The sequence below is a fragment of the Oenanthe melanoleuca genome, chromosome 1 (genome assembly GCF_029582105.1).
Source record: "Oenanthe melanoleuca isolate GR-GAL-2019-014 chromosome 1, OMel1.0, whole genome shotgun sequence".
Taxonomy (NCBI): Eukaryota; Metazoa; Chordata; class Aves; order Passeriformes; family Muscicapidae; genus Oenanthe; species Oenanthe melanoleuca.
The window spans coordinates 53,737,077-53,761,363 of NC_079333.1; the positions used below are offsets into that span (position 1 = coordinate 53,737,077).

At 41.8% G+C, this 24,287-nt stretch overlaps 2 protein-coding genes across 2 annotated transcripts in view; one reads left to right on the forward strand and one right to left on the reverse strand.

The window, feature by feature from the left end:
• Positions 1–17,348, reverse strand: GPALPP1 (GPALPP motifs containing 1). Its single transcript, XM_056493315.1, has 8 exons — positions 17,167–17,348; positions 10,858–11,002; positions 9,746–9,841; positions 5,918–6,023; positions 3,391–3,525; positions 3,001–3,165; positions 2,500–2,598; positions 1–444 (listed from the first exon to the last, which is right to left on the reverse strand). The coding sequence occupies exons 1-8, from the start codon at positions 17,249–17,251 to the stop codon at positions 226–228; spliced, it is 1,050 nt and encodes a 349-aa protein (XP_056349290.1). The 5' UTR covers positions 17,252–17,348; the 3' UTR covers positions 1–225.
• NUFIP1 (nuclear FMR1 interacting protein 1) overlaps positions 17,323–24,287 on the forward strand; it is a 21,275-nt gene continuing 14,310 nt past the window's right edge. The window contains exons 1-5 of the mRNA XM_056491728.1: positions 17,323–17,875; positions 18,121–18,209; positions 19,328–19,432; positions 20,077–20,139; positions 20,471–20,547. Of these exons, the coding sequence (XP_056347703.1) occupies positions 17,323–17,875; positions 18,121–18,209; positions 19,328–19,432; positions 20,077–20,139; positions 20,471–20,547 (887 nt within the window). The remainder of the gene's footprint in view (positions 17,876–18,120; positions 18,210–19,327; positions 19,433–20,076; positions 20,140–20,470; positions 20,548–24,287) is intronic.

The following is a 24,287-nucleotide window of genomic DNA, read 5'->3' on the forward strand; positions in this document are numbered from 1 at the left end:
AAATTTTTAAAGTAGCAAATTTTATTTTTTTTTTCATACAAGGACTTTTTACTAGTTTTGTTATAGTACAGATGATCCTCCCTAAGAGAGTATTTACAGACAAGGAAAAATAGTTAAACATCAGGATATTTATTTTGCATACAAATATTTACAGAAAAATACTTACAAAAATTAAGTATTCAAATTTTAATTGACTCCACTTCAAAAAAGCTTAATGCTTTCATCTTATAAAAACATGTTGCCTTTACTGTGCTCAAATTTGCTGTTCAGATCTCTGGATTTTCTTAAAAGAGCTTTCTTTTGTGCTTCATCAAAGCGATTGACTTTGAGATCCTGCTCTCGGTCAAACGGCCTTCTCTCCTGAGGTTTGCTCTTCTCTTCAGATGCTTTGCTCTTCAGCTTTTTCTGGTGGATGTCCATGAGAGACTCTGACCTCTTTGACTCCTGGAAAAAATGAGGAGGAAGAGGAAGTAAAGTATTCAAGAACATCAACAACAACATACAGAAAATCCAAATGGAAAGATTGAAGTCTGGAAGGCTAAAAATTACAGAAGAAGACAGCTTAGTAAATGGATGTAGAATGATAAATTTAGTATGCATGGAGTAGAAAGTGTGAGCTATCTTGTCTAGGCTAAAATACTAACAATTCACTGATGTAGATGGCCATAATGCTGTAAATAGTCATGATGCTGTTGAATCTCTGCAGGCAATGCAGATAAATTATAAACTTAATGCAAAAGAAATATAGAAGTTGCTCTGACATTATTGGCAGAATGAAGAAACCATGTCAAAAAAATATCTCAAAATACAGGCCAAGTTTCCTATACACATCCCCTAAGCACATGGATTTGGTCACTGCTAGGGGCAGGAACAAGCTAGACACCTTTTTAATCTTTCAAGCACTACAGTGGGTTTTTAAATGTGTGCTCCTAACTTTGAATCATCTATTGAAAGCCCATAGGGTGAAGTCACAGGTTTGAGCTGGAGCATGTGTTTTGCCAACTCAAGGGCTTTAGCTGCATTTCTTAGAGAGCATGATCCAGCTCAAACACAACATAAAACTTCTGCTGCTTTCACACAGGAGCAAGATTAGCTCTCACAAGACCATGAGGGCCCTCACTTACTCAGATACAATGCATTTGTGTATCTAAACCAACTGTCTCATCAAAAAGTGCAAAAGTTGAGCACCTCTGTTTTCTCATGATTCTCCTTCACTTCCTGTGCAAACACTCACTACATCACATGCAAATAATAGCTTATGAATGAGTTAAGAGAATATTCTCAAGGAAAATAGACAATACTTATTCATGTGTTGAAAAAATTTTGCATCAGCATTGAAAAAAACTACTTTAAGAACAAAATCCTTTCTAGTGAGGTATCCTTGGTAAATGTCAGTGGAGAAAGAAATAGGAAAGAATAGAGGAATAAATTTTAAAAGAAAAATACCCAAAACAAGCACCTTAAAATCAGAAAAGAGGTGATTTAACAAAAAAAGAAAAAGTAACAACAAAACAACCCATGAAACATTGTTCTTGAACTTTGAGGCAACTCCATGAATATTAGAAACAGGAAAGGCCTGTATATGCTTTATTCCACCAGTGGCAGAGAGCAAAACCCATAGTTTTACATGAAAATTATTCTACTATATTCATAGTGACAGCGGAAACAGATGCTAAAGAAGAACCTTAAGACAGAATGCTAACAGCTCTGGATTTGCAAGTCTCTAAATCAGGAGAAACATGATTTAATCAACTACAAATAAATTCTCAGAAGTGCCAGATAAACAAGTAAAATAAGCCAAAGATGTGATTCTCAAGTGACAAGACTGCTATCCATAAGAGTTCAGGCCATCCATCAGGGAAGAACTGGAAGTAAGAGCTGTAAGGCAGGCAGTGGTCCCCACACTCCGAGGGACAGGGCTGACATAGAGAAAAGGGAGAGGGAATTTGACATGGAGTTCAGATCTCTAGTAATCAACATCTGTCTGTGAACATTAGCTGCTCCTGTAGAGATTGAGGAAAACTACATGTAATGAAGTTACTGCAATGAGTAGTTAATTTAATTAATGACAGAGGCTAATTAATGCAGTGACCTGCTTGGCCCATCAAGCCTCTTTAAGGTCAGTGCATTATGTTGGCCTAAAAGTTAAATCTGCACTATTGTTTTACTCTTGGGATGTCAGTAATTGGGTGAAGCAAGCTAGTATTTGAATTAAGGTTCCCAGCAACCCTGTCCTGACATGAGGATGACTGAAGGAAAGCATCTAAAATGGACGAAATATACACAAACCCAAATCCTGTCACTTTGGAGAGGACCCAAACCTGCTCTTGTTGATGTTAATGCCAAGTATTCTGATGTCTTTAAACAACAGTAGGTTTGGGCACTAAAAGGGAAAACTGTAGTGGCATCACCATGGAAACCAGCAGCATTAGAAATGAGAACCAGAAGAAGAATGAAGAACTAAAGGATATAGAAGAAGTATTTTGTGATTACACTTACATTGTATGAAGTCACCTGCTCAATAAGCCTCTTGTCCCTTCCAGATAATGCCATTTCTTCATTATCCTTACTGCTTGACTTTTTTGCCTCTTCTCTTTCCTGATGAGTAGAAGAAAACCACATGTTACAGTAATCAGACTGTCTCAAGTAAAAAGCAAGCAAATCTATACCTATTTTAATTAAATCTGGAGGGTAAAGTCCATGACAGAGGCCATCAGATATTTTCAGCTCAGCTTGACAGAAGAAGAGACTGGTCATGCTAATTGGAAAGTCAATGAGCTGATACAGAGTATCTGACTACTGCAAAAGTGAGCAGAAATAAATGCATATCAATGATATTTAAGTTGTTACTTCATTGCCTTTAAGCCTGAATTAGTAAATTTTGTTAACAAAGAAAAATCTGGTAAAGAAAATTTCATAGAACAACTCACAGTATCTTTACTGTGTTTACATCAATAACACCTACTGCCTGCAAGTGTATATGAAGGAATAAATGCTCACCTTGGCTTTTCTCTCTCTGTCAGCTGGAGTATCTGTCCAAATAGATCTATCACCTGATTTGTCATCAGCTCGTCTCTTGAATGTTCTTGGGCCAAATCCAAAGCTTTTCAACTCAGGTGGAAGCTCTGTCATCCATGATTCCCTGGTAACTTGTTTGGGTTCATCCTTTGCAAAAGAAGTAGGGGTGGAGGGAAGAGTGAAAAAAGCATAATCAAAAATTATTGCCTGAATCTCTTGGCTTCCAGCAGAAATCATAGATTTTCTGTGTTAACACCTGCACACATGTAGCCTCCCAAGCAGAACTGCAACCAGGTTTATACAGAAACAGGCAAAGAGAAAGACAAATACACTCCAGCAACAAAACACTAGAAATTAAGAAATCCAACTTACACTGTCTGCTGAAGTAAGCTTTTCTTTCATTCTCTGAGCTCTGCGTTCAAACTCTTCAGCCACATCAGACTCCACTGGTCCTTTTGCAGGCATTGGGCCTATAAAATTGTCTTCATCCTCACTACTATCTGTCAGCTGCCAAAAATAAAACATTTCTTTCAAACATAGTGTTAAGAGCATAAAGAAACATTTGAGCTTTATAGAATTAGAAAGACTTTGCCTAGAAAAGCATATAAACCTAATGCAACGCATCTCCCAGACAACAAAAACCTGGATTGGAACTCCAGATTAGACCTGTTCTAGCACTTGAACACAGACACTTCATCTCCATTTTGCAAAAGCAGCATCTCTTGTCTGAGGTAAGACTGCTGGTAAAGGCAGTGGCAGCACACTGAGCCCTGCTACTTCACACTGCTCTGCATGCAGCCTCTGTGGCCATGGGAAAATTTGGAACACACAAGCATACAACTTCCATATTTTGGGCTTTACCATCACTAGCAACATTTGGATGTATTTCCCTAATAAGGATCACAATTTCACACTGCAAGAACTGTCTCCAGCTCAGTGGCATGCATGGTACCACTCCTCTGTGTGTACAGCATCTCCAGCTAATCCCTTGGCTCTCTCACTCACTTCTTTGACTCCTCATGGATCCCTTCAGCAAGAATTCCTTCTCTGCAAGGGTTATCAAGCACTGGAACAAGCTGCCAAGGAGGTGGAGGAGTTATCATTCCTAAAAGTGTTGAGAACATGACTGGATATGCCCTTAGTGCCACAGTCTAGTTGACAGCGTGGTGATGAGTCAAAGGCTGGACTCAATGATCCAGGAAGTATTTTCCAACTTAATGATTCCTTGATTGTGACATAGCACTCTAAGCAATTTTTTGGAGAAGGGCTAAAAAAGTAAGTTTGTTAGGGACTAGATGTCAATAAAAATCTTCCTAGTTGCCAGGGGTTGTGCAGAAAGCTCACTGGTGCCTTCCTCCAAGTTCAAACAGTACAGATGTGGATGTAAGCAAAACTAGACAGAAAATGGTGATGCCACAGCGCCCTGGGAGCAAAGCTAAGGTGCCCAATACCTACAAAAGTGCAAAGATTTCTGACTGTGCATGATAAAGCAATGGGAGTAGGATGACAAGGCTGTGTAGCCAGGAGGCACAAAGCATTACTTAAGAATACACAAGGTGGTGAGTCATTAGATTCACTAAAGCAAAGTGAAGAGTCAGCATGCCTCTAAAGATGTACTTGAATACAAAATAATTAAGTATTTTTTTAAAAGCCAACAAGAAATCACTCATATTCAAAAATAAGAAAAAGAGTATTATTAGGAGGAAGTAATAAAAAGATAATTATTAGGGAAAGAAAAAAGATAAGTTCTGTAATACCAGTAAAAAAGCTGATGCTAGAAGATGTATTTATGAGAAAATAGACTTTTTTGTTTGCAAAATATAAAAGCAGGCTGGTTTTGACATCTTTGCCTCAAGAGATTTGTCACTGTGATAAATTGCTTAATCATTATTTGGAGTTATGAGACGATGAGTACCTCTGAAATGTCAGATAATCTTTCTGCACGATGAATTACAACACTACTCACTGCAGGAGGCTGGAGAATTACATGCTTTGCAACTACTAACCAAAAAAGTGAAGTTCCAGAGCAGCCTTTGCATCATTTTTTCCTAGCATGTCTAGCAACTTCCATAGTGTCTGGGAGTTAAATGTAAAAATGTAAGTATTTCAAAAATAAACTGAATAACCATTAATTCTCCCAAGAAATGAATTTAGTTTATCATAACATTAGAGAGATTCACTTGCTCAAGAAGGGCATGACCTTCTCTAAAAGTGTTACTCTCTACCTGCAAGTCCCCTCCTACAGGCAATTTGGATCCCTCAGAAGGTACTGAAAGCCTCCTTTAGGAAGCTCAATCTTCCCCACAGCTGTATTTTATCACACATCTTGTTCCTGAATGTTCTTTAGTAGCATTATTCTGCAACCAAGGATGGCAGACTACAGAACTTCTACCTAGTTTTACCTAACATAACCAGAAAAGTCAAAAAACATGAACTGAAAAGGTGTGTCAGTGTCACTGTCCTGCATGACTCACTCCCAGTTACAGGTATCATCCTGCAACTGCTAAGAACAGTTTAGTGACACTGCAATGCCATTCTTGATTGTATTCTTTTGGATAAACTTATTTAAAGGTTATAGCCACTAGTAAACATCTTTAAGGAGGTGAAGATGTGTTTTCTGCCTGCAGTTTAGGATGCCAAGACTGCTTGTGTTCAGTGAGTGCACCATCTATTTAACAGCAAAAGAACAACAAAGCAGACCAGTCTTTTCAGTTTCTCTTTTTTAAAGGCTTATTTATGCTTCGGTATTTGACTCCAGCAAAAATATGCCAGACACTTTCTAGTCCAAAATTAAACTGTCATCCTGAGAAGTATGTCTGATAGTCTCTTTCAGGCTGCAACTTGTTTAACCATTTCAGATAGCTTGCACCAAAAACAAAAAGCTTGTCTTTTCACAAACCTGGGGACGGGATTCTGATGAAACAGACTGTCCTATGAAACATCTGCTACTCCTGGTGTCCTCTGGTTTCTTAAAGCCAGGTGGTAATGCAGGACCTATAATGGGCCTTGACAGCAGGGAAAAAAAAAAAGGGAAAAAAAAAGAAAAACTTGGTTTTCAAGTTGAGGGGGAAAAAATATAACAGATCAATATAAAAGTAAAAATCAAACGTTGATGAGAAGTATGATTTTCTTTCCTCCCCATGCAAGGTGTGCCCCTGTGCACACATACTGTAGAAATAACTGAATATGAGTGTCTCTATTTTCCAGGAGGACCTGTGCAGACAGTTTTGATGCAAAAAAACCCAGGAAAGTCACAGCATGTAATCAAGAAAATCCACTTTTTTCCTCCCTAGCTTCCTTCACCAGATTCAAGAGCAATGAAAGGTCGTAAGACAAATACACACTCCTCCATTGCAATCAACAAACCCAATTTCAGTCTTCTTGTCTCACACCTCCGTTCCACTGGCCCTTAATAAGCAGAAACAGTGAACTGCACTGATTTTATTTCACCTTGGAGTGGGAAAGAGAAAAGTTTTGTGAGTCCAGGTAACTTCACTGATTTGTTTCTAAGCAGCAGCTCTGCAAGCAGTGTTGACTCAGTTGTCTTCACAAACACAGAAAGGTGAGAATCTCTTTTCAGTGGTGAAAAGAATACTACAAACTGTGCTCAAAGAGACTGTGCTTGTTGAATTGAAAGTCTTTCGAATGCAGATTCCTCTTAATAATCCACCATAATATTCTTTAAACCTAATAAAAAGTAATTAAAAACCCAAACAGCTGTCACCTGAAGACATAACCAAGTGACAGTATCCTCCCAATATAACAGCAGACCTTGTTTATTATGACCTTCAGTTATGAGCTTTAGGTTATCAAAAGTAACAACACCTGAATTTAATTTGCTAATTATGGCCTTTACTCAATCCCACGTAATCTAATCAGTACAGCTCTTCTGTACTGATATTATTGTCAAGGTTTAAAGAGGGGAAATAAAAGACACAAATTCTCACTGAAGAACCAACAACAGATGTACAGATATGAGCTCAGGCCAGTACAAGGGCACTGGTGAGATTTTAAACCCAGGCAAGAAGTCTGGGTTAATTTTGAAGTTCCACTCCCACCTAGCTGCTGCAGTTTTATCTTCCTTCCTGACTACCTTCTTGTTAAGACCATGTTTTAAATTCCTAATGTAATTTAAAGAGAGTGAGTTTAAACTTACATAGATACAGCCAATAAATATATTTTATTTTAGTATACAAGTACCTTTATTCTGCATGGAGAGACAGATAAACCAAACTATTAAAAAAGTTCTCTACTGAAATTTATATGAACATCTCTGTTGTGGGCTACATCTGTGCAGTCTGTGAAAAAGAACCAATTTCAAATGCTTTGTCTTGATTCTGTCACAGCTCAAAGGCTCTTTAGAGAACAGAAAAGTAGTTCTCATAGTCACCCTTCCCATGCTTTCCATTTCTTATGCTTTTTTTTTTCTCCACATGAACATGTCTTTGGTCTTTCCTCAGCAATGCACAGGTAATATGATCCTTGACAGTCTCCTGGATGTCCAAAGGGTCTCTGAACAGGTGAATTGAATCTAAATACTAGTAATATTTTAACTCTGATAATAGATTAACTACTAATAAATAACTGGTAGACACATTTTACTGCTGTAGGCAGCTTCAGTACCTATACATGTCAAAAATATCCCCCAAACTTATGGACTAAGGAGTAATTTAAGGAATATTGCATTTCATGTATGGCAAGGACTGTTCTCCTGTTGCTGGACTTGGAAGTTCTTGCTAACTCATATTTTGAGATGGGTATTTCAGCATTCTTCTAATGTATAACATAACTTTTTTTAAGATCACCTTTGATCTTTACCTTGATGTGTGAACACTTCAGTAATATTTATGACTCTTGCACTTCTGCCTAATATTGCTAAACAGTAATATAATCTTCAAAATTGAAGGGAATCTTTTCACATATATATTTTTCGCTGGAATGATTCAAACCATTTTCAATAAGCTGCATATTGTCACACGAGCTGCCCCTAATCATGACCATGTTGCTTTGACAAGTCTGGAAAAGATGTAAGAGAATAAAAGCTTTTCTAAAAGAACGAGTATGTCACAGAGAGCTGATAAACAGCCTGTCCACACACTGAAACAAACGACCTGCATTTGTTTCAGTTATTCATGGCTCAGTTGGCAGCTGGCAATCTGCTCAAGGCTAAGGGCAATGCAGCAGGCAGACAGCAGCATTGTCTCTGCTCCCTGCACAGCTTACACGCCTCCCAGACTCCCAGGTGTGTGTGGGTGGAAGACAGACAAGGCTCTTCCCACACATCACACCGTTCCCACCTATTCAGGGAATCAGGCTGGGTGCAAAACAGCTCTCCTCAATCTGCTTTCTCACAGTGTGCTAGGAGCAATTGCATGGTGAGGTAGGAAAAAACAATACAGTGAGTGCCAAGTGCCTTCTACTGCTTTAATCTATCACAGACACAGAGCAGACTCTTGTCTCAATGTCACAGAATCACAGAATATTCTGAGTTGGAAGAGAACCACAAGGTTCCCAAGAAAAGAAACCAAGAAAGCAAAGCTAGCTCTGCTGATACTAGAAGCTACAAGCATTTTTTTTTTTTTTTAATAGACAATACATTATTTTTAACGACCTGCTAAATTTTATAATTAAAATAATACTTTGTGCATATGGGACACAAGAAAAAGGAAAACAAGTTGTTCATGGGACCATCAAGGCACCAAATGATTCCACTGAGCATGATACCCACAACTAGAAGAGTTTTTTTGATTACAGCAAAGAGAAAGATACTTCCAAATAACCTTAGTTATATAAATTCTTACTTATTTACATAAATTTTATGCTGCCAAGCACCATAAAAATTTATGCAAACTGGAAAAACACCCGAAACTTTGAGACTTCTTTTGAGATGGTAGATTACACACACAGCTCAACAGTAAATTGAGTCACTTTCCTGGAACTGAAAACTCATACCTGACAGGCAAGTATTATTTTATCTACCAGCTCCCTACTGCCCTGAGAAAGATAAAAGTGATCAAGGGACTCTTGTACTTCTCACGAGGAAGTATCCCCTTGGAAGCACCAATTCCACTATAGACTATAATTTCAAATTATAGAAGGAAGTGCACAGATTGATGCAAAAACTAAAAGGCTGTGAGACACAGTTAAGTTCTGTATAGAAAATCCATAGAATATTTTGGGGGAGAAGTATTTTATAACTGTAAGCAATTAAATGGAAATCTTCCTGAGAGAGACCATAAATAATGCTTATTTGTGTAGACCTGACAGCCTCTTTTCCAGAAACCTACAGTGTTCAGAGTAGTTTTGTACCTATTATTGTAAACAATAATCCTTGATGCATTAGCAAATGGTCTTGCACCACACACAAGGTAACTGCTCCATTCCCTCACAGACCAGAATAAACTACAGGTCCTTGAACCTGTAATTCATTTTTTCTCCACTGATCTGAGACCTATCAAAAGAAATTGAGGAAATTTGACATCCAAAATACATCTCAGAAAATTTACATTGGTTCTTTTACTCTCCTTCCAACCTGATCTATGAGGGCTGTGTTCTCTGTTTCAAGGGAATGCTGTTCTTGTTCTCAGAAAATGGAGAAAACATTAGCTCTAATCATCTCAATCTCAAGTGCACAACTGAAATGTTCTGTAATAGTGATACAAAATACTTAATCTAAAATAATTGTGTTTTAAGCAAAAGATTCTGAATATAATTCCATTTTAATTACCTCTCTGGAGAATCATCCTGTTTTTTAAACCCAGGAGGAAGAGCTGGCCCAAAAAACCCATCATCATCATCATCTTCATGAATCCTTTTTGGCTTTCTGCAAATACAGATTTCACTTAATTATTACCTTGACATGCATAGCAATTATCTACATTTTAAAAAGAAAAAAAAAACCACATAAAATTATTTCATAGGGTCTTCTGTACTAAAAATCCTGCTGTTACCAAGGAAACAGTGCAAAAGGCTGCAAAATGATTTGAAGCAATTAAAAAATTGGGACTATAAGATTCACTTCAAAAATATTCTGACATTTAAAAAAAGAAAAAGAAATTTAAAAAACAACACTAAGAATGCTTTTGCTGTAGAAATAAGTTCAGTATAATGTTGAAATACCATTTTCTAGTCACAAAGTAATCTAAAATTCAGTACACTTCTTTCTTCATGTTTATACACTGTCTGCATTTTGAGTAGTATTTTTCCTGTTCAATTCAATTAGGTGAAAAACTATTGGCTAAGATAACAAGAGAAAAGTTGAATAATAATTACTCTAGCACTCATTAAGATGGCATAATGGCCTTCAAGCCTCTTATAGAAGGCTTAGAGCAAACACACAAATTCTTATCACAGCAATTGTGAGTAATCAACCCAAGAAATGAGAGTATCTTCAGACTCCTGTTACTTGCTAAACAATTCAGGCTTTTTTCATTAGAGTTGACTTTATGAATGCATAAATTCATGTCCATAAACAATCTTACAGCCTCTCAAAGGGAGCTAGTATGCCAAAACCAGGGCAAAACTCAAGTACCAAATACTTATGTACATGGTAAGTGGTGTGTGTCCTTAGCACAAACATGGAAAGTTGCAGAGCTAAAATAAAACATATAAATGCAGAGATTGATTTCCCCAAATAATTTAATTCCTCTGCAGGGTGTCAAGCAGGCCAGCTGGACATTCTTGGCCATGAAGAATGTGCAGAACATGTAATCAAAAGTTTTACACAGGTACAGAGTTTACCTTTTTTATACAACATTGTCCCTTTCTCATAAGCTAGACAGACACTTTTCATTTGCAATTAAATTTGTAAATATAAAAATAACCCAAAAACATACTCACTTGGGTGCTGGATCTCCTTCTGTCTCCTCTTCAGAATCTCTGTTTGCGTCTCTGGGTAGAGGAAGAGATTCTGAGTCGTCATCACTGTCAGGATTTTCTGAGCTACAGCTGCTTTTGTAGCCTGGAGGGAGTGCTGGTCCTGCAACTGAACATCCAGAGTTACTTAGGATCATAAAATCACAGAATGGTTTGGGTTGGAAGGGATCTTAAAGATTATCTAATTCCAATCTCCCTGCTATGGGCAAGGAACCTTCTACTACAGCAGGTTTAATAAGGACATCTACTAAACATTTCAAATGAGTATGATCTATCATGGCATTTCCAAAACACATATTTATTTGGAATTAAGTTTATTCAATCACTGCTCTCTCTAGCATTTAAAGAAGATATCTAAAGAAACTTCTAGAAGTTACTTCTTTCAGCACCATATTTCCATCATCAACCTGCCCCCAACTGTTCTGGCTTAGGACATTACTAATCCATTAGTACATGAGCATCCTCTGGAACAGGACTAGAAACCCCTGTTTTATAAAACCACAATGGATGTGGCATAAACTAGTATATTTAAAAGAAACACCTTAATAAAGCATTTGAAGCTTACTAGTGAAGAAACGTATAATCTGTACATACCCAGAGAGGGAGACCATAAATTATTAAATGGGAACATTTGTGACCATAAAGTATTAAATTAATTGCCAGCTTGCTTTAGGAATGGTTTAATGATTAAGGTTATTCCCAGTTCAGCTAAATGTGAACAATAGGAACAGATTTAAGTACTCTGCTGAAAGGGGTATGATTTAGGCATCCAGAGAATGAATTCAAAGAATTGTTGCTGTCAGAAGGCCAGGGCAATGGATGGAGCTCTCATGCTCCAGTAAAACCTTCATCCTCTGGGGCAATATCTCAGCAAAATTAAAATTCAGACACTAACACTGCTATCAGGCCTGAGCTGTTTCTGGCACTGTGCCCACCAGCAGACACTGGACCTTATAGATTTATTTGGATACAGTACCATGTGCAATGGGTCCAGAAGCAGCTCAGCCATTGATCCTACCAGCAAATGCCCTCCAAACAAGATCCTTAACACAGATTCCCTCACAGGCTCGATCAACAAGGGATCAGCTGGAGCAAGCAAAAACCAGCAATGGTCCCAAAGCAAGAGGCCTTCCCAATCCAGGGCAAGGCACCCATTTACACACAGTGCAAACAGCCCACACTCCCATGTAATGGATATTTGATTCTACTGATGATTTAGCAGCCTGAGACACAGACACCACTCCTGCTCTTAATATCTCAAGCACTGAGTACAAGACTTGCAGGACAGAGAGGTGTTTTGGTGAGAAAAAGACATTGTTCCCTTTATAAATAGTCAAGAGTCAGATGAAAAGATTAATGGTACCAGGAAATTAGATCTCCAGTTGAAGAACTACAACTTTTTGATTGTACAAAACCCAACCCAATGCATATTATGGTTCCATTGTTAGCTGACAAAGGCTAGGCAGAAACCAAGTCCTTTGAGTGAGCTTCACAAAGCTTTTAATCATCTTTAGCACAAGACACAAGGACAGTCCACTAGGTACAAAGCATCCAGGCAGATCTGCCTTCATTGTTTCCTGTTTTAATACTTTTAATTGGGACATACACATCCATTTCACCATTAGGAAGGAAAAAAAGAAAAACAACCAAACAAACCACTTTTCTCATCCCAAAAAACCCCAAACACAACACTCTAGCCCATAAAGATAAAGTAAGTTCAAGAAGAAAGGAAACAAAAAGATGAATGATAAGTAGGAATAAAAACTGCTATCAAGAAGTCTCCTCTTTCAGTCCAAAAAGCACCACTTGAATTAAAGCACTTAAGACCCAGATAAAACCCAGATAAAGACAACTGCTTTCTCCAGCCACCTGGGCTCTGACATCATGCCAGCAGACTTTATTTGCTCTAAATGCAAAAGAAAAGGCTTGGAGTGGAAGGAACAAACTCAGACAATTTGATGAGTCTGATACTAGAGAGGAAGAGAGAAACCAGGAGTAGTTTTGTGAGCTGCACAGAACGAGTAAGACCAAAACTATTTAAGGAAGGAGACTGGTCCCACTTGCATGTTGTTCAACACCAGGGCTAACCCATATACTTTCATCCCAATTCCTCTCTGTTATGTTGGCAAGACTATAGGCTATGCAATAAGCTGGATCAGGGAACTTAAAAGGCATAAAAAAATCACAGCAAACCACAGCACCCCCCTGAAAGAACTGTTTGTTTGTGGAACTGCAGCCTAAGCAGGACAACCAGAAATTAAACAGAGACTGACTAATGAAGGGTAAACGGCATTTAAAGCTTGAGGAAGAAAAAGTCATTGGACATGGTGAAAATAAATGAGGGTAAAGAAAACCGGGATTAAAAATTAATGTGGTCATGGTACTGACTTGAGACTAACAATCAGCACAGGCAAAGATCCATATGGCTATGGATCAGAATGGTTTGGGGAGCCACAACAAAGAGCAGAAAGGTAGGAATGGAACTTGCTAAGGGTAAATTATGGGAGCAAAGAAAGAAAAGGGTGAGCAGGGAGGTCAAGATCTAATCAGAAGTTTGTGAAATTCCCCAAAATCCACAGAAAAGTGGAAAAACACAGATGAAAGGAGGAACAAAGGAGAGCTCCGAGAGTCTCGAAACTAAACCTAATGAGGTGAGAAGGACAAATGGATGTAGCAATGGCAGAGCAACAGAAAAGTGACAAAGTAACCAGAGCTCGGAACAATTTAGAGCGGAACAAAGGGATAAAAAAGTGTGAGAAGAAAATTTTGGGGATAGTGAGGAGAGAAGCAGGACCAAGTGAGACTTAAGTGAATGTTTCATAGCTACTAGAAGTGATCATCCTACTAATGAGCTGGCTCTGGTGACTAACTGCCTGAAAATTATGTCAATTCAACCCAGAAACCAATATTTCTGCTGTATTTGGGGATTCTAAGCCATCTACACCATCAGAGATGTACTGGGAAGCTCTCAAGGACAGACAAGGCCTTGCAGCTCCAGCAGAGTGGTAGAACAACCCAGACATATCAACACATCCATATTTTACAAAACTCCCTTCTGCGCCTCTGGTTATTTTTAACCATTCCCTAGCACTTCTCTCCTTCTGGGACAAGGACAGCCCAGAGGCAGGGACAAATGGGCCAAAGGAAGTATGATTCCTTCAGCAGGAGCACAGTTAGTTCAGCTTCAAAGCACTGCCATGAAGTGAAGAATCAGGGAATGAGGAAATGAGTGTGTCCCATGAGTTGGAGAAGCTGAAGAAGGTAAAGCATTCACCAGGGATGTGCTTTTGGGTCTGTCCAGCTACCATTTGCTTCCATCCTGTCCCCGATTAAGGGTCACAGAAGTACTATTAGCATCATTTTTCTGACACCAGAGGTAGTCCATGGGCAATGTGGTTTGCCTTATGGTAAGAACACCAGTGGGTATTGAGGGAGAAATTGTCTGGATGCTAGTATCCAGAGGGGTGGGGAGAGTGGGGCTCAAGGGGGCTGAGATATTTGCTACTGACTGTGGTGCACATCAGCCTGCACAAGGGTATAAAATGCTGCTGGAAACTGTGCCAAGAAGTCTCCCAAGGATGCAGACAGCTCCCAGGTGGAGTGCCTCCAGAAGGAATGTATTAGCAATAAATCTAATCATAATCATACAAAATCAGTCTCCTATTTCTTGTGTCTGAGAGTCTACTCTTGTGCCTGAGAGTCTTCTCTGCCACAGGCTGCTCAAAGTCCTACTTTGTTGCTGTTGGGAGACAGAAGCTATGAAAAAAGACTAAAGAAACAAGTGCTCTTCAAGAAAAGCAATGAGCAGCTCAAATATCAGTGAGACTACTATGACAGGAAAAATACTGGAAAAGCTCTCCAGCTTTAAAAGGTGAAGCATCTCTTAAAATAGTTAGAAAACACAAGGGAAAATGTTACAGAACAAATTCTAGGCCCATTTGACTCAAGACCCAGCAAGTGTTGCAGCACAGAAGGTGCTGGTGGCAGCCCCACTGTGTGATTTTTGTCACTCCAGGTGCAGGGCTCCAGATGGAGCTGTAGTTCTGTACAGCAAAATGTGTTATGCCAAAGTACTTGCTCTCCTTTCTTCCTCTGCACTGCAGCAGTCTGCCTTATGGGGTGAGCTTGGACACCTAGCTGATGTAAGTCAAAGTCAGTACAAGTCTGTGAAAATTATAAAAGCAAACAATACCAATAGCTGGAGTTCAGGGTTTTTGTTTATTTGCTTTCAAAGGCAAATAAATTACTTCACCCACTTCACCCAGAAATTTCCAAGCAGATCTTGGATCAGTTGCCAGTGCAACTGTAATACCATGGACCTGATTGACACTGGGACAAAGAGGGGACAAACTCAGCTAAGTAACTTAGCCTAGACACTGCCCAAAACACCTGCTGTCACAAACCCATGGCCTAAGGATAAGTTTAACTTGTTTTGCTCATACACAATACAGATATTTGCAGCATGCATCAGCATGTTGATGGAAATGAACAAGCCATTAACACAAATACAGCCACGAAAGGCGGCACCAGCTCATGTAGTCGGTGCTTCTGCACAAAGCCAGATCCGGACCCAGAGCTTGGTGTTGCCATGGTGTCAGCTAATGCAACAGCTTTGTACCTCTTGGTATTGCTCCCTCTTCTGGATTGAAAAATTAGAGACAGACAAGCACAAACCTCTCCCATCAGAGTTGCTTTCTTTGGAGTAACCGAATGGTTAGTGACACACTGCTAGAAACTGAATATATGTCTAGTGCCTTGAACCTCGATTAAAGGCAAGGAGGGCAAATGCTCGAAGTGCAGCTTCCAGAGATATTACTGACAGAGAACCTGCAAGAATTTTAGTGGGGGAACTAAGCTCCACTGCAGAGGAGTCAGCCTGGCAGTCAGCTGGTCTCGGTGGGATCCCACCTCTGATGTGACAGCTCCCAACATGAGAGACCCTGACAGGCGAGGCACCACAGCCCCACCGACCGGAGGCTGCTCCACATCCTGAGCTACACCGCCTGGAAAACCACAGCCGATGAAGTGGCTTGGATTGGCAAAGGGCAGCATGCTGCACAGGCCCAGCCTCTCCTTTTCTACCCACTAATCTCATGCTTGGAGCTGCTGAAGAGCACGGGCTTCAAAGGACACGCGACACTTGAGTGGGAAAAAAGTGAGCGACTCAAAGCAGTATTTTTCTAAAACCAGTTTTAGAGCATTTGATATCTGTAGCATTACATCGTATGTGGAGCCTTTTTTTTTTTTTTTTTCTTTTTTTTCCCTTCACTGTAATAAACCTCCCGGGAAGTTTAGCTCCATCCAGGTGCCACACTGGAGGTCCACACCCCGCTATGTGACACACGGCCCGCACAGCCCCGCTATCCCACCCACGGAGCATCCATCCCGCGGGGACACACGGCCCGCACAGCCCCGCTATCGCACCCACGGAGCATCCATCCCGCTGTGACACACGGCCCGCACAGCCCCGCTATCCCACCCACGGAGCATCCATCCCGCGGGGACACTCGGCCCGCACAGCCCCGCTATCGCACCCACGGAGCATCCATCCCGCTGGGACACTCGGCCCGCACAGCCCCGCTATCGCACCCACGGAGCATCCATCCCGCGGGGACACACGGCCCGCACAGCCCCGCTATCGCACCCACGGAGCATCCATCCCGCTGGGACACACGGCCCGCACAGCCCCGCTATCGCACCCACGGAGCATCCATCCCGCGGGGACACACGGCCCGCACAGCCCCGCTATCCCACCCACGGAGCATCCATCCCGCGGGGACACACGGCCCGCACAGCCCCGCTATCGCACCCACGGAGCATCCATCCCGCGGGGACACACGGCCCGCACAGCCCCGCTATCCCACCCACAGAGCATCCATCCCGCTGGGACACACGGCCCGCACAGCCCCGCTATCCCACCCACGGAGCATCCATCCCGCTGGGACACACGGCCCGCACAGCCCCGCTATCCCACCCACGGAGCATCCATCCCGCGGGGACACTCGGCCCGCACAGCCCCGCTATCGCACCCACGGAGCATCCATCCCGCGGGGACACACGGCCCGCACAGCCCCGCTATCGCACCCACGGAGCATCCATCCCGCTGGGACACACGGCCCGCACAGCCCCGCTATCCCACCCACGGAGCATCCATCCCGCGGGGACACTCGGCCCGCACAGCCCCGCTATCCCACCCACGGAGCATCCATCCCGCGGGGACACACGGCCCGCACAGCCCCGCTATCCCCCGGCCGGCGATCCCTGTGCTCCTACCCTGGCTGAAGTCCTCGCCCGGCTCGGCCTCGGCGCGGCGCGGGAAGCCGGGCGGCAGCGCGGGGCCGATGAGCTGGCGGGCCATGGCTCCGGGGGCAGCCCGGCCGCGCCCCCGTCAGCTCCGCTGCCCTGCTCCCGGCCCGGCGGCGCTCCCCGATGACGCCGCGCCCGCCGGGAAGGAAGGAGGGCGGGAAGGAGGGAGGGTTCAGCTCCTTCAGCCCGGACGTGACGCGTTCAGCCGCCGCCGAGGGCCCCACGTGGTGGCGCGGGCTCGGCGCGGAGCGGGGTCTGTACCGAGCGCCTCTGCGGCCCGACATGAACCCCTTCGCCTGGTACCCGCCGCCGCCGCCGGGGCTGCCCCCGCCGGGCATGCCGCCGCCCTTCTTCTGCCCGCCGCCCTCCTGGGACGCCAGCTTCTGGGCTGCCCCCGTGCCCTTCCCGCCGCCCGGCCGCTACCCTCCGCCCGACAGCACCTACGCGGCCGCCGACACCTACTCACAGCCCAAGGGCTACTCACAGCCCGCCGACAGCTACTCGGATCCCGCCCAGAGCATCCCTCCCGCCGAGAGCTACCCGCAGCCCGCCGAGGGCTACCCGCCGGCTCAGAGCTACCCGCAGCCCGAGGGCTTCCTCCCCCCTCAGAGCTACACGCCGCCGGCCGCCTGGTTCCCGCCGGCCTACGGAGCGCGCCCGCAGGGCCCGCACGCTGGTGAGGGCAGGGGAAGGGGAGAAGCCTCTCTTGGGCCCGTGGGCTCCTTCCCATCCCACGCAGGCAGGAGCCACGCGGCTGTCCTGAGCCCTTGGGGCTGCAGGACTCTCCTCCCAGCATGTTGCTCATGCAGCCTTCTCTTATCTCTTCCATACATCCTTCTCTGTTGCCCACCGAGGTGTAGGGAGGGATGTTTTAGCAGCTGTACCTGTGAATGGCTCATCTTTTCTTTCTCTGTTCTGAAGGTGGAAATGGTAATTTCTCCCAGAAATGGCAGGGCAAGCAAGTGCCTCCGTTCAGTAAACATTGTCCAGAAGAAAATAACAAGCCAAAGGTATGGATTGGGGTCCCCAGTGTTGGAGTGGGTTCTGGGAAAGGCTACGAAAATGATTGAGGCGGGGGAGCACCTCTCCTGGGAAGGCTGAGAGAGCTGGGGTTGTTCACCCTGGAGAAGAGAAGGCTTCAGGTCGAACCCTGCAGCATCCTTGCAATACTGTAAGGGAACTTAGGAGAAAGATGGGGACAGACTGTACAGTATGGTATGTAGTGATAGAACAAGGAGTAATGTGTTTAGATTGAAGCAGAGTAGATTTAGACTGGACATATGGAAGACTTTTTTTACTATGAAGGGGATGCAATACTGGCACAGATTGCTCAGAGAAGCTGTGCCCTGGAAGTGTTGAAGGCCAGATTGAATGGGGCTTTGAGCGGCCTGATCTAGTCACAGATTGTCCCTGCCTGTGGTGAGGGGGTTGAAGGTAGATGATCTTGGAAGGTGCCTTCCTATCCAAACCGTTCTGTGATGGTATCAGTCTTATGGGACTTGGCCCAAGGCACTATAAAGATCCCATTCTCTTGTCTAATGTGCTTGCTCTTGAAAGAGAGCAAATGTGTGACAGTCTGTAACTCTTGAAAGATATATGTCAACCAGATTTTTACACAGGTTTATGTAACCTTACTGTGGTGATGCTCAACTACCTAAATATCCTTAGTGCTCTTTTACATGGTCCAGACCAGCCAGCCAGATGACACTGATGTGTGTAGAGGGAGAAGGAAGGTTCTGTGCTGCCCTCTGAACTTGTCCATGTCATAGGAGTCATGGTCTGTCTTGGGAGGGAAGAGACATGGGGCTTTAGCCTAAACCCCAGAGCCCTTGGTAGTCTGTGGCAGCAGAATGGTGTGTTTGCAGAAGCAGTAATTGATTGGAAGGTGGTACTGGGAAGAGCTGAGTGCTGGGCACTTTTTTTAAAGATAAGTTAGTTGAGCTTAACTTTCATATTATGTTAGCTTATTTTTGAAACTCGTGCAACACATAACTGCTTTATTAACAAAAATACTAATAGTATTAGTATTTAGTAATTTATATATAATATTAGTAATGACTAATTAAATATAGGAATATCTTGTAACTGCAATCCTGAGATTATGTCTTCTTCTTCTTTTTTTTTTAAGGCCAAAAAGAAAAAGGAGCCAGTTTTCTCTCATTACTGTGATACTTGTGACCGCGGGTATAAAAACCAGGAGAAGTATGATGAACACATTTCACAGCATACACAGGTTAATGAGTTTGGCTTCTTTTATTCACACTTTGATTTTTTTTCCTTTGTACCTTACAAGCAGTTAGCTATAGTCACTCTTTGAACAGAAGACATAGGAAAGAGATTCCAGAACTATTTCAGCTATTAGTGGGGGATTTTTTTCTGAACGCTGTATGTAGGGAAGGCTTCAGTTGTATTCTTGGTTTTATTACTGAAGCCTTTTAAACTGTTTTTCTTGTGAAGTATTGCTAAGTCATAGGAATTAATTCATTGACACCCCTATAGCATATACAGTTTTTGTGTGGAAACATTAAAAAAATTCCTTTATTGAAAATTATCAAAATTTGCAAGTATCAAAATTTGAAGGAAAAAAATTTGAGATTGAAGAGTCTTGCAAATTTTATCTTAGGTAAACTTCACATTCTCTTCAGTATCAGATACATTGCCTACACTGGTTATTCTAAAACCAGATGAAATTTAAAGGTATGTTATCCCTGCTTGCTGTTTTTATAATCACCTTTGTTAGCAAACTGGGTAGCTTACACAGGCTGTACAACACACTGTACAGGCAACTGGCACAAATAAACTGGAGTTTATTTGAAGTGTGCTTGTTTATAATTTGTGTAAATTGGTATGTTTTAAGTTCACTCTCTTGTCTTGCAGTGCTCAGAAGAAGGTTGCAATTTCAGTGCCCATGAGAAGATTGTTCAGATACACTGGAAAAATGTAGGTAACCCTCTGGGCCCAAAATAGGAGTCTGTGCTGTCTTTACCATAGCCCCTTTTCTCATTCTTCAGTGGTTTCCTTTCATTCATCTAGAAAGAAAATGTATCACCTCTGAGGAGAATCTGTTTCAAGTCAATATTGTGGATGAAAATACGTTAAATACCATGGAGTTATCTTAATGGATTCATGTTATCATCTCTGTGTACACTCTCACCAGTTTTGGAGATGAGAACAGTATGATACCACTGTACCTGACATAATGATGTTGTCTTTTTAACTTGTGGGTTTTTTCCTTCCTCTTTTAAATGCCTGTGAAATACTTTTTCCTTAGGCACATGCACCTGGTGCTAAAAGAATAAAATTAGATAGTCCAGAAGAGATTGCTAGATGGAGAGAAGAAAGAAAAAGGTAAGACTTATGGTCTATGGATATGTTTTACTGTATTTTCCCCTGTTGGGAGCATTAGCTGAAGGGCAGGAGCAGCACTTGTTGTTTTTGCTATTCCATTGACCCTGCAAAAGTCCTGCAGAAGTGATCTGTGTCAGAACACCTAAGCCAGGAGAATGTGTGCTGCAGAGACTGTAATAATTTAGAAGATTATAACAGCAGGCAAGGTATCAGCTGAGAAAGGAAGCAGCTTTCCTAGGTGCTTGATGTGGTACCCCAGGTTAGGTGAATGTCTCATTCTTTTTAGCCTGATCATTGATCATGTGTTGGGTCAGAAGTGTTTGTGTAGTGGTTTTAAATAGCTTAAAAATCTGGAACTGTTGTACTGAATATAATTGTAATACTGTGAGCAGATTTCCCCAGTTTCAGTTGTTCCAGTAGACCAGGGAGTTTTTCTAATTTTTAAAGGGCTTTCTCTGTTGCTTGGTGCTTTTCTAGTGAAAGAGAACAGAAACCATGAGTGATAGGTTCTCAGGCAGTCTAACTTACATTGTATGCAGGGTGCAGGGTAAAATTTTCCAATAAGAAGTATTTCTCACTATTTCTTATCCTGTGATGGAACAGGGTATAACTTTTTTACGTTGACTGGGATTGAAGTATTTATCTCCTGGATTTATTTTTTTTTTCCTTCAGAGTTCAAAGGATTAAAATCTGCACTTTCCTGGCAGGAGAAAGATGCTGCAGGCTTTCTTCACTTCTATTCATAATTTAGAATATAGTCTTGCAAGTGATTAGTTCATGAGTTTTGTTTCCATGAGCAAGCAAAAGTCATATATGCAGAATGGGAAGTGATATAAATTTAATTTTGAGATCAGTGGTGATAAGTTAGGGCAGTGTACTAGTCACGTGGGGTTTTTTTAGTGAAAATAAACCCAATGGTCTGATGGAATCTTTCTGATGTATCCACTTTGCATCCATGTCAGAAGGCAATGTTAATGTGTTCTTGCTTTGAACTTCACTTCCCTTAATACATTTTTACACTATTTTTGTTGAAAAAAAAAATGAATGGAATTTATTGTAGAATTTTTTAACTGCCTCCCATCTATTTTTTCCTGTATGGAAAAGCAAAATTTCTCCCCATGCAATTTCATTCTTGGAGGTTTTAATTTTTCTTTGGACTTGATTTCAGCTTTTTCTGCAAATTTCAGAAAGGCAAAGGGAGATCTTACCACTGTGTCAGCACATCACAGCTGTCAGCTGTTGCACCTGCAACTGCTGTTCATTTTTTACAAATGAAAATAATCCATAGGTTCTTAAAAAAAAAAAAAAAAAAAAAAAGCTTTTTTGATACAGAAGCGAGAGATGATTTTCTCCCATTTTTAAAATGCTGTCATTAACCAGACAAAATGGATCGTGATCTGTGCAAATGTAAGTTTGGTGTTAGATTAGGCAAGTTATGGTGCTAGGTTACTTTTCCTTCCAAGGTTTCCTTTTATTCAAAAAATGCTTGAGGGCTTGGTTTTTATTTGCTTTCAGTCTGCATATTGCTGTTGTGTTTTTTTGGTGACCTAATTTTCTAATGGTGACTCCAAGGAAGAAGATCCACACTTGTATGCAGTCTCTGAGAGGAGAGTCTTTGCTACTCACTTTCAACTTTTCATACGCTTCTCTGTTTTGGGAAGTGTTCAGGAGAGTTCCTGTCTGGCAGCTGATGCAGAGGTTTAAGTGTTGAAACGATATTTAAGGTGTATATGTCAGTATGTGCTCTACTAGAACATTAGGAAAGCTGGAATTGAACATAGAATTGTGGATAAGATACTGTTTGTGTGGGGAGTGGGTGCTGCAAGTCACAGGAACCTTTATCTACACTTTATTTTAAGGGTGATGCTCTGCCTGAGATGGTTTTGCTGAGCTTCTGAAGGATCTCTACAGGTGAATATAATTTGGCTGTGATACAGCATTGCTGAAAGCTTTAGCTTGCTGCAGCACAGTAAAATCAGAGGAAATAAAGTCTCATGGTCACAGCCACCAACCAGAAAAGGGGAAATGGAATTAGGACTGTCTGAGCCTAGGCCACTAGATGGAGTAGTGCCTTATCTTGGTACTTCAGGCCTTCTGTGGGCATCGTATTGAGCCGTGATGGATGGGTGTAGAATGACTACCTGGGTGGCTTTTGTTACTCTCTGTTCAGTAAGGAAGCCCCATGAGCATCCTTCTTTTTTTAATTAAAAGGAAAAAAAAAAAAAAACTGGGGGGAGGGGGTGGGAAGCAGGCAGAGAGAGAAAGCCAGCTGGAACTTTTGTGCAGCATTAATTGGGTCACCAGCAAAGCATCAGTTTAGTACTGAAGGTCTGTTGTTGACTCACAGTAAACATTGCATTGTACGGAAAAAAGGGACACCAGAGGGAGTCTGAGCTATTAAGCAGTTTTGGTTTATGGTGACAGGAAAAAACCTTTTTCTTTCTAGAAGCTCCAATCAAAGCTGAGAATGAATCTTTTTAGGTCATTAATAGTTTATTTCTAATTAGGTTGCAGTGATTTAATATGTGTGTTTCCATGCTGCATCCTGTCTCACTAGTTCTTCCAGCCGTTATAAATAATTACTTGCAGAGTTGAGATTTTTCTTCTTAATTAGCTGCTGTGTTGCTCAATTGTGTATCCTGCTTGAAATCTTCAAGAAAGAGCTTGTGTTTAAAGTATAGCCTTACTCTCATAGAAGAGAGAGGAGGAGGAGAGCTGGTAAAGAGTGTCTCTGGATGAAGCATGCTGGGTCGGAATGCTGTTTTCCTGTTGAACCTGCTGAGCCAAGAAATCTAATTAAGCAAAGAGCAGCAGAGATGAAGTTCCATGGGATCTCAGGGTTTCCCTGTGTTTTGCAGACAGATGGTTGTGAAGTCTGACATCAATGTTTCTTGTTTTGATTTGTCCTGTCCCTTCCAAGTGTTGAGAAATGTGCTGCCTTCAGCATATTTTTTCTTTAACATGATCTTAAAGAGAATTATCTGCAATGCATTTCCTTAATGTGTCAGAATGAGGTATTGCTGTCTTCCCTACTCCACAAGTGAGATCTGGGTCCTGCCAGCCCATCTGTTTCTCACCAATATTTCTTGAGCAATGGTTATTAGTAAGAATGTGGCAAGGCTGCTTTAGTGTTAAAGCAAATCATTAAACTTACTTTTGCTTAGCTCCTAATATGACATTGGGGATTTTCCTGAGCTGTGTTGCTTGTAAATTCTCCCCTTTCTACTCCTCTTTCTTTAAGTCTCTTGGCATTGGTTTGTTCAGATAGGAGTTGTCTGTTGTATTTTCTTGCAATACATCTCACAGGCTGAGCATGTACTTAGTGCCTGAAGTCCAGTACTGTTAACCACACCACTTTTAATTAATTTGTGGCTTTTTAATTCCATAATGATAATCCTAGAGTAGTTTGGAATCCTCCCTGGTGTTGCATTCATGAAGTATGTAATATGGAAAATAATTTCTTATACCTTGGTAAAAGCAGAGAAAAAAAAGCAAAATAGAAGGGGTGTGTAGTAGATCAAGGTAGACATAGATACAATAAAGTTTACTCTGATCTGCTGGCGTATGTTAGCAAAAAAACTGCCTCAGCTAACATATGGTTAAATCAGATGTGGGAAAGTTAAGGCAAGATTTTATCAGCTCTGTTGGGTCATTTTTGTTCCCTTTGGGCTATCCATGTCTCCTTTGCTGTTGGCTGTGCGTATGCAATTAAGACCAGCTCAAGAAATTATTGAGGCATT